Below are 12,740 nucleotides of genomic sequence, written 5' to 3' on the forward strand. Positions count from 1 at the left end.
CCCCCAGCTCATCCCCCCCCACAAGTTTCCAGTTACATAAGTAGGAGAGTCACCACGTGGCGATCACATCCTGCCATACACACATACACACACAAGTTATTACATCCACCTGTTAACATCTTTCAAAAATAATAATGAAAATCAAACAGGAATTCTCTTTTGGAACAAAATGTTAGTGGAATGCCTGCAGTGAGCGTCTTTAGAAATCCGCATTATGACTCCGATCATCAGCCGGCCACCTCCACCTGATTGTGCAGTGAGGATCCATCAGCACAGTGGCTTAAGAGGCTGTGCGCATGTGGTCACAGTACGAGAGAGAGAAGGAAGAAAGAGAGAGAGAAGGCATCACTGCAATCGCTCGTTGTACAGCTACATGGCCAGTGGCTGTCTCGCTTTTCTCACCCCCCTGCTAGGTCTGGAACAACCCCCATGACTCAAATCCATCCTATTTGAACCACATCTACAAGCAGGGCCTGGGACTATTTCGAAACTCATATAGGGCCTCTTCTACCTTCCTCCCTCCTTCTGGCTGAACCACGGAGCACTCGGCTAAACTGGCCGCAGAACAGCACAGTCAGCCGCTCTCCCTTCTCTTCAAGGGCTGGAAGGCCGAACATACATTTACACGGCGGTACAGTCAAGGCAAAGGCAGAGGAAGGACAAAAACAAAAGACAAACCCGGTCACAGGATCGTCCAACGGCCCACGATGCGAGACGCAGGTTAACAATCCTCTTTCAATTGTGTCCTAGTGAACATCAAGGGGCAAAGTGATCAGAGTCAGAAATTAGCACTCGGATGGATTCCCAGCACTGACCTCGCAGCCCGTTACAGTTTAAGAAGGTACAGTTTCAGGGTGAGGCAGCTTTGAATCGTGTAAACGACAGAGTCCGCAGTAACAGTCGTGAGTCAGATGCTCGGTTTCAATAAAGACGCATGTCAAAAACCCGCAATGGGACCAGGACAATTCTCTGGCCAATGGAAGTGGGTGGAGAGACATGGGTGAATGTGAGGTCACCACACTGCTACGAATTGACATGCCGAAACCACAGCTACGTGCCCTGGAGCGCAGTGGGAGTCCCTAGTCCTGAAATATCGTTTCAAAATGTATGACACTGTTATGCATGTACACACTCACGCACGCACACAGACACACACACAGCTTGACTGTATATCTGAAGCGATGCAGAATATAAAAGCAGCCATTTCCCCAGTGGAAGATTCTCCATGAAAGGTTGTGCTTCTATCTAAATGCCTTAATACACAGCCGGGCAAAACTGTATAAGATTGATCTGCAGATTCCACTTGAAAAGTTAAATATGTATCTATTGAATACGGTTTGTTATCCTTGCATTAGGTTTGCTAATCTATGTTAATGCAGCCGGAGTGAGGCAGAGTTTCACAGAAGCTTAGCGGTTTGCTAGCCGGCATGTGGCGTCGAGCCGCCCCTGGCCTGGGAGCTGGACACTGTGCCCGAATAAGTTCACTGCAGGGGGCGGGGCCTGATCGTCATCGACCAATAGCGCAGCCCGGAACTGTGATGACTGCCACAGTGAAGCAGAAGCGATTTGAAGAAGAGAGACGGTGGCAGGACTTCGAAGAGGAAAATGCCAGAAAACCGGACACATCATCACTGTCTTCCGGTGGGGGATGCGGCCGAAGTAAGTTACAAGTTAGCTGGTGTGATTGGCGGGGGGGGGGGGGGCAGATGGGGGCACACGACATAAAGACAGTCACCTAAAACAGCTTTGTGTTACAGCACTGTAATCAACACCCTGATCATAAAAATGCCCCCACCCCCCAGTCCATTGTTAGGTTCCATCAAGGCCAGCACTCGCCCTCCCCAGCACTGTCCAGTGCCCCCAAAGTCCTCTGCGGCGTCTCTAGAAAAATAAAGGTTGATGGCGAGCGGCAGCGTGCTTCAGGGCTGAGGCACCCATGCGTGGGTGTACGAGTCAGAAGCACTTCACATCGACAGGAACGGCGAGGGCCCTCTCCTACAAAAATCACTGCCCTGCATGGATGTGGCCCCCGTCTCTGGAGAAATCCATCCTGTCCCTTTTAAAAGAAAATAATAATAAAGTAGTTTGGGGGTCCATGGTCCGGCAGGCTGGCTGCTTGCCCTCCCCAGGGACTGCTGCTCACACGGGGCAGGACTTGTCTGCAGGGGGCGGCGGGGGTGGCGGTGTGGGCGGCATGGACGTGGTGGGCGAACCCATGGCGGGACTCCCCCCGGAGGTGGTCTTGGGGAAGACCACGGGCTTGGGGCGGGTTGCAGGGGGGCGGGGCTCACGGATGGGCCCTGGGATGGGGGCGGGGCCCTTGACGGCAGTTTTGCCCGGGCGGAAGGTGCTGGGCACATCACTGGCCGAGCTGGCGCTGCGCTGCAGAGGGTTCCGGGGGGTGTCGGCCTCCTTCAGCAGGCGTGAGTGTAGCGGGCTGGACGGCTCAGAGGTGGGCACCGGCGCCCCCTGGCTGCCCTTCAGCTGCTCCAGCGTGTCCAACACCACGTCGGGGGCGTGTTTGGCACTGCTCTGGCGCTCCAGCTCGCGGAGCTCATTCAGCGCCGTGTTCATGGTGGCCTCAATGTCCTGGGGGGGAGGGAGGGGGGACACCGAACAGGCAGCAGTGACGTCAGTGTCACAGCATCACCAAAATAACCACGCCGGTGACAATTAGCATGAAGTTATCACAGCGTTACAGCCCAAGTAATATACTAACTAGTGCAGTCTGATGAGGATCACTGCTGACCATCACTAATTACTCTCATGGGTACACTGTGTAGTTCAATAGGTTAAGGATTGCAGTGTCCAGCAGAGAGACGGAATTCGAGCCCCAGTGATGTCAACTGCTCTGGGTGCTGGATACTGGCTAAACATAAGTGCTGACATTCCTCACATACCAAATAGCTAACAGGTGGGACACTCAATGAGGCCTAAGAGAGTTATGAGTCACATGATCACATGGCCTCGATTCAAGCCCACTCAACGCGACCTGAACGTCACGCCGTACCTGGGAGCTCTGCTCCACTTGTGTGATGACCTCTGGGTCCAGTGGCCGGTGGTTGCTGAAGCTCTTGGAGCGCCCCGCGGTGGCCGCCTTGCGGAACTGCGGGCTCTCTGCTTTGGTCTTCAGGGAGGAATGGCGGGTGATGGAGTTCAGGCTGCTGTGTGCACTGATGGGCCGCTTGTCGGGCCCCTCCCACAACGGCCCCCCAAGTGGCAGGGAGGCAGTCCTGCTGCCTGCGGCGGTCGCCTGGCAACTCTCCGAGAGCCCCTCTGTTGTCCGGAACGTCCTGCGGAGACCCCCAGGTTCCGGTCGCTTCCTCATCCTGAGGAGAACATGGACACAGTCAGCGAGAACTGCAGACAGCAACATACTGGGCATGCTCCCCTCGGACCAATCCACATGTTTGCCTCTTTGCAATCGACCAATCAAGAACATCCACCGAGTAACAGGAACCAGCTTTATAGTGCCCTTCCTAGCATGCATACTTTAAACCGAATCCAGTAACAGCATCACATGCAGACTATTCAAATAGCAAGGTCACCAGGCACGGACAAAACTCAACGGCCTCTTACTTGTTGAGGTTGGCCAGGTAAATATCAGCCACGTGGCCGCCAGTTGGAGAGCTCAGGCTCCCCCTGGTGGACACCTTCTCCTCCAGTGGCATTGCATCTGCAGCCAGCTCAGCGTCGGCTTTCGGACTTCCTCTCCCGGCGACGCCGTCTTCCCTGGGGGGGGGGGGGGGGGGGGGGGGGGGGATGTGTGATTAGCAGTGACCGGGTAGGAAAAGCAGCTGCTGTTTCAGCCAAGTCAAAACCGCTTTGCCGGAAAGCTCCAGGAAAAAGTGATTGCACGTAATCACGCCGCTGTGTTGGATATGTGGAACAGAAGATGAGTGAGGTCTACAGATGTAAGGCTGTGCTCAGGGTTTGGGGACAGAATGTCGCCATAGGGCCTGGCAGGGGAGGGTGTTCACCCTGATATCTCTACTCAAAAGCACATGGGGACGCATCATGCTGGAGAGAGGGGGAGACGAGACAGAGGGAGTAACAGAGGGAGTAACAGAGGGAGTAACAGAGGGAGTAACAGAGGGAGTAACAGTGGGAGTAACAGTGGGAGTAACAGTGGGAGTAACAGAGGGAGTAACACAGGGAGTAACACAGGGAGTAACACAGGGAGTAACACAGGGAGTAACACAGGGAGTAACAGAGGGAGTAACAGAGGGAGTAGTGCTGTTTATGTGTGACAGGAACTGTTTAAACAGGATGGAAAAAGAGTTGAAACAAAGCCAGTGTGGGCAGAACCACACATTCACTGCCTGAAAGAGGGTCACCATGCCCAAGCTCCAACTGTGTGTACACCTCTGTGTCACTAGGGGGCAGCCTTACATGTCCTGGACCACGACGTATTGGTGTGGCACGAGGCCGTCGATGCCGTTGTGCCGGCCCGCCCACCAGTCACTGGAGGCGCGGTGGAAGAGCAGCAGGGAGGCGCCCTTCTTGAAGGAGAGCTCACGGTCGGTGCGGCCTGTGTAATCGAAGCGGGCGATGGCCTCGACGGGCTCGGACTCTGAAACGAGGGAGTGGCCTGCGCTTAGCCAGGGAGGGGGAGAGGATGGGGGGGGGGGGCAAGAGGTGGAAGATGGGGGAGGTGGGAGGAGGGGGTGAATGGGAGGAGAGAGGAGGAGAGATGTTAAACGCGAAGCAGCTGTCAGCGTGAGGCAGGGTGTGTTACTTCCAAAGCGGGGTGTGTCAGCACAGGGGCAGGGCTGGGTGACGGCAGACAGGGTGTGTTGTTAATGGGGAAACAGGGAGTGTCAGTGCTGAAGTGAAGCCAGCCTGCAAACTGCCCAAAAAGTCGAAGGACAGCATTTAGGAGAAAAACAGTGAAGGAGAGAATCTCTCAGACGCCAGAGAGATGCACCCAAATATCGGGCCAGAAATACGGTGGCCATGTAATATTATGAATTCAAATATAAAAACAATATCATTCTTTCAAAAATTGCAAGTTTCACTATTCAGTGATAAACAAGCTACTGTCAGTGTGCAGTAACGTCCCCCCCACGTTCTCGCTTACCGTCATCGCTGTTCTGGAGCTGGGAAGAGGTGTCCGGAGCAGGCCCCTCCACCACAGGGGGCTCTCCATGGGGACTGTCACTGCAGGACACACACCACCAGGCGTCAGGACCATGAGTTCACAGCGCAACTTCCTGCCTGAAGCTCCCGGACCGTTCACAGTTTAGCGGCCGGGGAGAAAACGCAGCACAGGTACCACCCCCAGCCGCACTACAGACGAGCACAGTGCATTCTGGGAGCAGTCCTGAACCCCAAGACTCCGCGATCCTGTTGTGTTCAAACAGTTACATGTACACTTGCGCCCTCTTTGAAGCGTAAAAGAACAACAAAAAAAAAAAAAAACAGAGAATAAGAACATCAAAAGGGCTAGAGGACCAAGGTGGAGCGCCCGGGGGCCAAAGGGGCAGCATGCAGGGGGAGGGAACAAACAAACCCAGAGCCGCCCCCCTCCTTTGATTTGGCAGTGATTGGACACCCTGAGCACCCCCTGGGCCTCCCCGTAAGGCCGTCTGCCTCTCCTATCTCCTCTGCTTTCAGGACGGTACTGGAAACTGCACTGACGACACTCCGTCCCATTACAATGTGTCGCTGGCAAGGCGGGTAGTCTGGCCTCTGGCCAAATGGTTTCTCTCACTCACTCACACACACTCACTTTAGACAATTCTATGGTTCCCAGTTTTGGGAAGGTCCTTTTCTGATCCAGCATGACTGTGCCCCAGTGCACAAAGCGAGGTCCATTAAGACATGGTTGGGTGAGTGTTGAGTGGAAGAACTTGACTGGCCCACAAAAAGCCCTGACCTCAACCCCATCGAGCATGAACTAGAATCAGACACAGATCGCAAGCCAGGCTTTCATGTCCAAAATCAGTGCCTGACCTCACAAATGCTCTGCTGGATGAATGGGAAAAAATTCCCACAGACACCCTCCATAAACCTGTGATAAAGCTTCCCAGAAGAGTGGCAGCTGTTATAGCTGCAAATGGGGGACCAACTCCGTATCGTTTCCTATAGATTTAGAATGGCATGTCATGAAAGTTCCTGTAGGTGTAAAAGGCAGGTGTCCTGACACTTCTGTCCATATATTGCATGTATACAATATAAATATATATGTGAATCAGTGGTGGGTGGTGATTTTTAAAATGGGGGGAGGACAATGCTGTCAATTGGCAGTATGACCAAAAGAGGATTTTTGCGTTTTAGTCGATTATTTGTATGTTAATTCTGTTCAAGGATAATGACTTTATGTACAACATTTACAAACGCCACTGTGAAAGATGACATACGACATCAGCTGTCAGTTTGGGTTGCAACAAAATGTTTCGCAGCCCCTGCATGGGACAGAATCAATGAATACCATGAGCCAACACCGTGTTACACGGCGACAGTGTTAAGCTTGTCATTCGTGAGCATTAATGTTATTGGTAGTTCATCATGCCTTGTCCAGACGTCCCCCAATCACTATGGAGAGAAGTCTGGCCTCCATGTCTAAAATATGACTGCATGTCTCTCTGTCTAATCAATCTTGCCTAAGTAGTAATGTACGCAACTCTCATGGACTTCCAGTGAGACACGGCATGTGGGCGAGCTCCAAAAACACAAAGCACATTCACCAGTATCGAAATACTAAGTGCATATTCGCTAATAAGCTTTCATCTATTCCCCATTTAAATAAAACAAACATGAGTCTTCTATACTTTCAGTGAAGTGCGGCATCAATTGGCAGCTATGGGCTGCATTAATCTTGGCTTTTAAGGGAAATGAACGCAAATGCTGTCAACAATAACTCCCGTGAAACGATCAGTGCTGTGGTTCAATTAGGAAGATGAAATTAATTTACACTGATGCACTGAATAATTCAATTATTCTGCCAGTTTTGCGCTTCCTATGTAATTTCAGAGCAATCACTTGTGATGTGACTACTTACAGGCAGGTGGCCTTCGAATCGGGGACAGTCACGTCCCCAGGAAACCCTGATACCTCTTAGCCGAACGGCCCTGATCAGCCGCCCCTCCAGCTCAGGGGAGCCAGGTGCCGACGTGATGCTCACCAGTACTCCTCAGAGGCGCCTCCCCGCTCGTACAGCAGCCCATCCAGCTCCCGCGGCCCCGGGAAGATGCTCTCGTGGTGGATGATGATGGTCTTGATCAGCTCGTTGACGTGAGCCTGGCAGGAGACCTGGTCATGGCCCTCGGGGACGGACATGAGAGTGGGTCCGAAGCAGATAGCCAGGTTGTATGGGTCCATCATGTTTTCCTCGCTGTACTGGGACAAGCTGTGGATGAGACCCGGTCCGGTCAGTCTTATGAGGTCGCGGAACCCATTACTAGTAGACTGAGGATCATACACCTAGTGTATCTGCTGTAATACAAATAGCTATTTATTTACATTTGTTTATCAGCTACATTTATCCAAAGTAACATAATTCAGAAGGCAGGGTCAGACAGTTCCTGGAGCGATTGGGGTCTTGCTCGGGGACCCAATGATGAAATTTAAATAAATTACATTTATTTTTATCTTCATTCTTGCCGGATTTGAACTGGCAACCTTCTGATCACATGACGGAGCCATTATTCAAATGGACGGCTCAATCCCACTTAATTAAAAGCTTCACTGAGGTAAAAACCAGCAACCCTCTCCTCCGGGAAAGATCCGACTGGCCTGCAGCCTCAGCCGCCTCTAACGTCCACGGAGAGACAGAAACAAACACACACACACACACACACACACACACACATACACACATATGCATGCATGCATCCCAAGTCAGAGAGATGCACAAACACCCAGCCAGCCCACTTCGGCCCCCATGCTGGGCCCCCGAGGGTCTGCTCCCTCGCCAGCTACGCAGGCCAAATGGAATACACATGCATCGCTCTCCGTTTTATATTGCAATAAATTACCGCTCAGCTTCGCCCACTCTGTGATGCAGGGACCTTATTACGTGTGTGGAAAATGGACAGCCCAACAGGCCTGTTTCTGTCAACCACAAACCTCAGGCACAGCTGGGTTTCTTGGGAGGGGCCCCCTCCCTCCCCATTTTAGCTAAGCAGATACTTGCCCTGAACATCCCCGCATCACTACTGGAGACACCAGCAGGACAAATACAGATATAAGGGGGTAGTTTTGGCGCCCTCTATTGCCGGTCCAGTTACCATTTCCTCCGAGCCGACTTCCCTGATCACCAAAGCTGCACCCATCCCTGCTGCACACCAACCTTCTTAAATCTCCCAGATTCAGAGGAGGGGATGGAGGAGTCTCACTATGGTGCTACATGCAAGAAAGTCCTCAAATCCATCCCAGGGAAAGCAGTGCCCCCGGGCAGGCTTAAGGGGAGACCAGCCCATAATATCCTTACACTGTGCTGCTTTGGGACCTTGCAGGCCTCAGGGGAACAAGGACTGAGTGCACGACAAACTTACTGGTTGAGGAAAGCAAACAGGTATCTCATGACGGCCAGCGTGCTGCTAGGAAGAATCAGCAGAACCTTCCGGATGTGAACAGCTCTGTCCTGGAGACTCTCCATGGCTGCCCGAAAGAGAGAGATACAAAATCAGTACAGATCACTGCAGAACGACGACAAAACAAGGAACCCTTCATGAAGTTCACAGCTCCCATCTAGTCCGGAGTCCGTATGCCGGACAGTGATCGTTCCTTTGGTATGAGACACCTGTGAAGGCGGTGGCACTTACAGACACAGGACATGAGGTCATGGAAGACCTCCTTCGGGAAGAGGGCGTTCTCCAGGCCCCGAAAGTACAGCTTCAGCACGCTGGCGATGGAGTCGATGTCATGGTCGTTCTGGTCGCCTGCCAGGGGGTCCTCGCCTAGGGGAGCCGGCGAGAAGAGCAGATTCAGCACATCTGGGTTTAGAGGCAAGGAGACAATGTGGACCCCCTCTCCCCCTGTCCCCCTGTCCCAAACAATGCTATAAAATCCACTGTAAAATACTATGTCTATAAGCATAAGCACTTTCATACAGCTTCTATTGGTAATACACATTTAACACAGAATATCACATATGAAATAATTACGATCGTTTCATTTAATTCAGCTGTACAGATTCTTTGCTTGTAACCTACAGGAATCACAATCGGCTGACATCAAAAGGACAAGCATTAGTCTTCTGACCCACAAGGTAAAAATGTAATCTGAGACCATCTGATAAACAGCAGATCGCTACTCCCAGCCATGTTCATTAATTAATGGCTATTCTTGTTGTTCATGTTGCTGTTACAAAAGAGGACTTTGTCACCCAATCATCTCATGGTCCATTTTACTACCGGTTAACCCCCGACATGTAATAAATGTTTCACAGATGGCACCTTGACCACCTGCTGCGAGGTCAGAAGGTCGGAAGGATTTTTTTTTTTTAAAAAAAGGAGCATGTTACCCCTCTCGAAAGCGTTCTTGATGTCGTTGACCTCCACCTGTGACCCGTTTACTCTGAAGATGCCCTCGTGCTGCAGGCCTAAAAGCAAGACAGATGGCGCATTACTATTGGACAGTCATCATCCAATCAGCTCACCGCGGTGTTAACAAATCAGGAGAATGATATGGTGGCCAAGCCAACCTTTAATGGCTTTACCGGTATATTATAACCATTAAGGGTCACTATAATGTTTAGCAGCCAAACACCTGGTCTCATAGTACGAGGGACATATCTATTCCAGGGGGGCTTATATTTATAATGATTTAGCACAGCACATTTCTGAGGAGACAGGAGCCCGATCGTAACATTACAAATGTGGACCCTGGGATTTGAACGGCAACCTTCTGATAACAGACACAGCCTCCTAACCCGCTGAGCCATACACCCCCAACAAGGCAGTTGGCAGTGAGAGACATCAGTGCCGAGTAGCACCTCCTAAATCTGCATACACTCATCCGTCACCGAATGCATATTCATGCCCCCCCCCCCCCCCAGTGGGAAACCGTGCGCGAGGACGGAGCCGAGAGATAGATCAGGATACAACCTACCATGCCGACTGATGAATCGGATGCAGCTCTCCACCATCAGTGGAATGACTTGGTTGGATTCCTAAAAGTCAGAAAGAGGGAATTATTCAGCACTGAAAGCGAATCACTGCCCTGGGACCTTCTGCTGAGCTTGAGGAGCCATTATGAACAAGCACTCCGGTGAAAATTTAAAATAATATTTGCAGAGGGATGCCAGTGTCAGTCTGAGGATTGGAAGGAGGACTTCTTTACGGCCGCACCGTCGCCGTGACACCGCCCGGGGAGGACCGATGGAGAAACCGGCAGTTGCTAGGCGACTGCTTCTTCTTAGCCCGTGTATTTATTTGACTTTGGAGAATTGCTGAGAGGGGGAAACGAGGCCACATTTCATAGGCTCTCGGTCACGCTCCGTTTGCGGCCTCGCCTGTCAGTCAGTGTGTGTGTGTGTGTGTGTGAGAGAGGGGAGGCTTGTTTAAAGAATCAAACCAGAGCCACGCCTTTTTTTCTGTGCCACAACATAATATCGGCAGTGATAGTTTAAAAAAAAAAAATCAAACAGTCAAACACCCAGTGATATGAAGAGGAGGAAGACAGCTTCCCCACATTTTGTTTCAGAGCTCCCCGACACCTGGGATTTCCATGCCCAGCACTCGAAGGAGCAGCAGCAACAAGCCCTACACAGACCGAGAGCACAATGTGCTTTTCATTCACAAAGGGAGTCTGTGCAACCAGAGCACCACTAGGGGGCAGCAAAGCTGCGGGAGCGAGGTGTGCGGCTGGCATGCGGCATGTGCATGCCCGAGTCAGCGCGCATGGCTGTCCGCGTCTGCGGTTGTCTTTTGTTCTTGAAAGTGGGATCCTGCTCTGTCATTGGCAGGCTCTTGCCGTCTTTGTTTTTTCTGTTCAAAAATAACATAAAAACGCCCATGGGTCAGGCGGGGGGGGGGGGGGGGGGGGGGGGGGGGGGGGGGGAGGGGGACGACGACTTCTGAGGAAACACAGCAGCACATGCTGTGAAGAGGCGCTGAAATGTTCCATCACCCAACCCCCACCAAGCCACGCCCATCGCATGCTGTGTGTGTCCTCACTGGAGTTCCTAACCAAGATTCCCAATACGGTCACCCACATCATGGGATGCTTTTTTTCGGACCATGTTCAGTATCTCCATCCAGGGCAGCTCGACCAGCAGACAGACTTGCACGCGGCCCATTAAAAGGCACGCACACACAGGCCCAGTAGGAGGCGAAATTACCTGCTTGTGCACGGCCGAGTTCCTCCTTCCACTGACGGACATGAAAGACAGAGAGGAGGCAGTGTGTTATTAGCATGTCGCTGTTATTCTCCTTCCCGCCGCGCTGTCAGGCCCCGCAACCTCACCCTGCTACAAATTAGACCTGAGAACCAGAGCCTATTTCCGTCATTCAGAACTCTTAAAATAACAGGCATATGCAGAGCCAGCCAACGGCGGTTCCTGTGGCCATCATCCTTCAGCTTCTCTGTGTGCAGCCGAATCAATTGCGATGAACCTCAGAAGATAATACACTCAGCTTGTGATGATCGGAATTTGCTGTCCTCGAGTTTGTTCTAACTCAATTGATGCGTCTCGTGTCCACCGCTTTTGCCACCGCAGTCCTTCACCTTTTTTTGCTTTCCTAAATACCCCAGGATCTGCCCTCACTGCTCCTTGTTCTCTGTTGCCCCCAACCCACAGAAAGCAGTGCCATGTGGGGGCAGAGCATACATCTCTATAGCCACAGAGTCGACATGCATTAGCAAACAGGCCGCACAGCTCACTGTATGCGTGCGTATGTGCCGAGAGCCATTTCCTCCTTTCTGCAGACCTACCTGGCAACACAGCATTCAGTCTTCTGGCCTGCAATGGGGGAGGGGGGGGGGGAGAGAGAGAGAGAGAGAGAGAGAGAGAGAGAGAAGGAGATGGTTTGCCAAGGAGAAACAGCCACGGCTGGACATGCAGCCTAGTTTAAGTGACAAAGGCCCCCCCAGTGGTTCAGTTACCCACCCACCTAAAAACCTGGATCCTTCCACCCTCCCCCTTCTCTGGCCAAACCTTCACCCCGCAATGGCCTGCAGACCCACATTCTTCCATATGCAGGACAGCGGCCATAAACGGACCTCTTCCCCCCCCCGCTGCCGACCCATTGCACGCTCCCATCCCCCACTGGCCTGATCTGTAAACCATCCGCGGCTGGCCGGCCGGTGCATCAGCACCCAAACCCTGCCAGACCCTGACAGAGAGGGGAAACTATTCGGTGAGACCGCTGCACGGCGGTGGCTGTCCCAGAAATCGCTCGGAGAGAGCGGCCCTCGTGCACACTAGCCGCATCATGCCGTCTTGGACCCATAGGAACCGTGTGCTGGGTCAGCATTCCCAAGACGTCACGATGGCAGACAGGAGGCAGAACGTGATGTGGGACAAATGTCCTTCAGACTGAATCAGAAGCGCCGCAGGAATGACTTCCAGGTATTAGGATGTGGAGGAATTGTGCTGTTGGACCTGTGGGCCTCAATCATCTCCCCTGGGAGTCCTAGCCACTCCACATGTGTTATGGTCCAACAGCAGAGCCCCTTCATTAATCCAGTTTACAGTGAGGACGCTAGAACACTGGCCGTAGATAATGGATTTAGGTAACTGCAACCTAAAGTGGAGGCCCAGGCTCAACACTGATTGGGCTGTAACTTCTCCA

General features: G+C 52.2%; 1 protein-coding gene across 3 annotated transcripts in view; it reads right to left on the reverse strand.

The window, feature by feature from the left end:
• Positions 1-12,740, reverse strand: part of srgap2 (SLIT-ROBO Rho GTPase activating protein 2) — a 77,288-nt gene continuing 64,548 nt past the window's right edge. The window contains exons 12-23 of one of the 3 annotated variants that reach the window (XM_049004271.1): positions 11,881-11,908; positions 11,288-11,318; positions 10,057-10,117; positions 9,470-9,547; positions 8,769-8,903; positions 8,499-8,604; positions 7,127-7,351; positions 5,081-5,160; positions 4,393-4,573; positions 3,580-3,732; positions 3,011-3,329; positions 1-2,589 (exon numbers count right to left, since the gene is read on the reverse strand). In XM_049004271.1, the coding sequence (XP_048860228.1) occupies positions 2,140-2,589; positions 3,011-3,329; positions 3,580-3,732; positions 4,393-4,573; positions 5,081-5,160; positions 7,127-7,351; positions 8,499-8,604; positions 8,769-8,903; positions 9,470-9,547; positions 10,057-10,117; positions 11,288-11,318; positions 11,881-11,908 (1,847 nt within the window). In that variant the 3' untranslated portion in view covers positions 1-2,139. Of the gene's footprint in view, positions 2,590-3,010; positions 3,330-3,579; positions 3,733-4,392; positions 4,592-4,631; positions 4,850-5,080; positions 5,161-7,126; positions 7,352-8,498; positions 8,605-8,768; positions 8,904-9,469; positions 9,548-10,056; positions 10,118-11,287; positions 11,319-11,880; positions 11,909-12,740 lie in introns of those variants that run through there. The other 2 variants (XM_049004270.1, XM_049004272.1) reach the window with 2 other exon arrangements.

This window comes from Brienomyrus brachyistius, unplaced genomic scaffold, assembly GCF_023856365.1.
Source record: "Brienomyrus brachyistius isolate T26 unplaced genomic scaffold, BBRACH_0.4 scaffold100, whole genome shotgun sequence".
NCBI lineage: Eukaryota > Metazoa > Chordata > Actinopteri > Osteoglossiformes > Mormyridae > Brienomyrus > Brienomyrus brachyistius.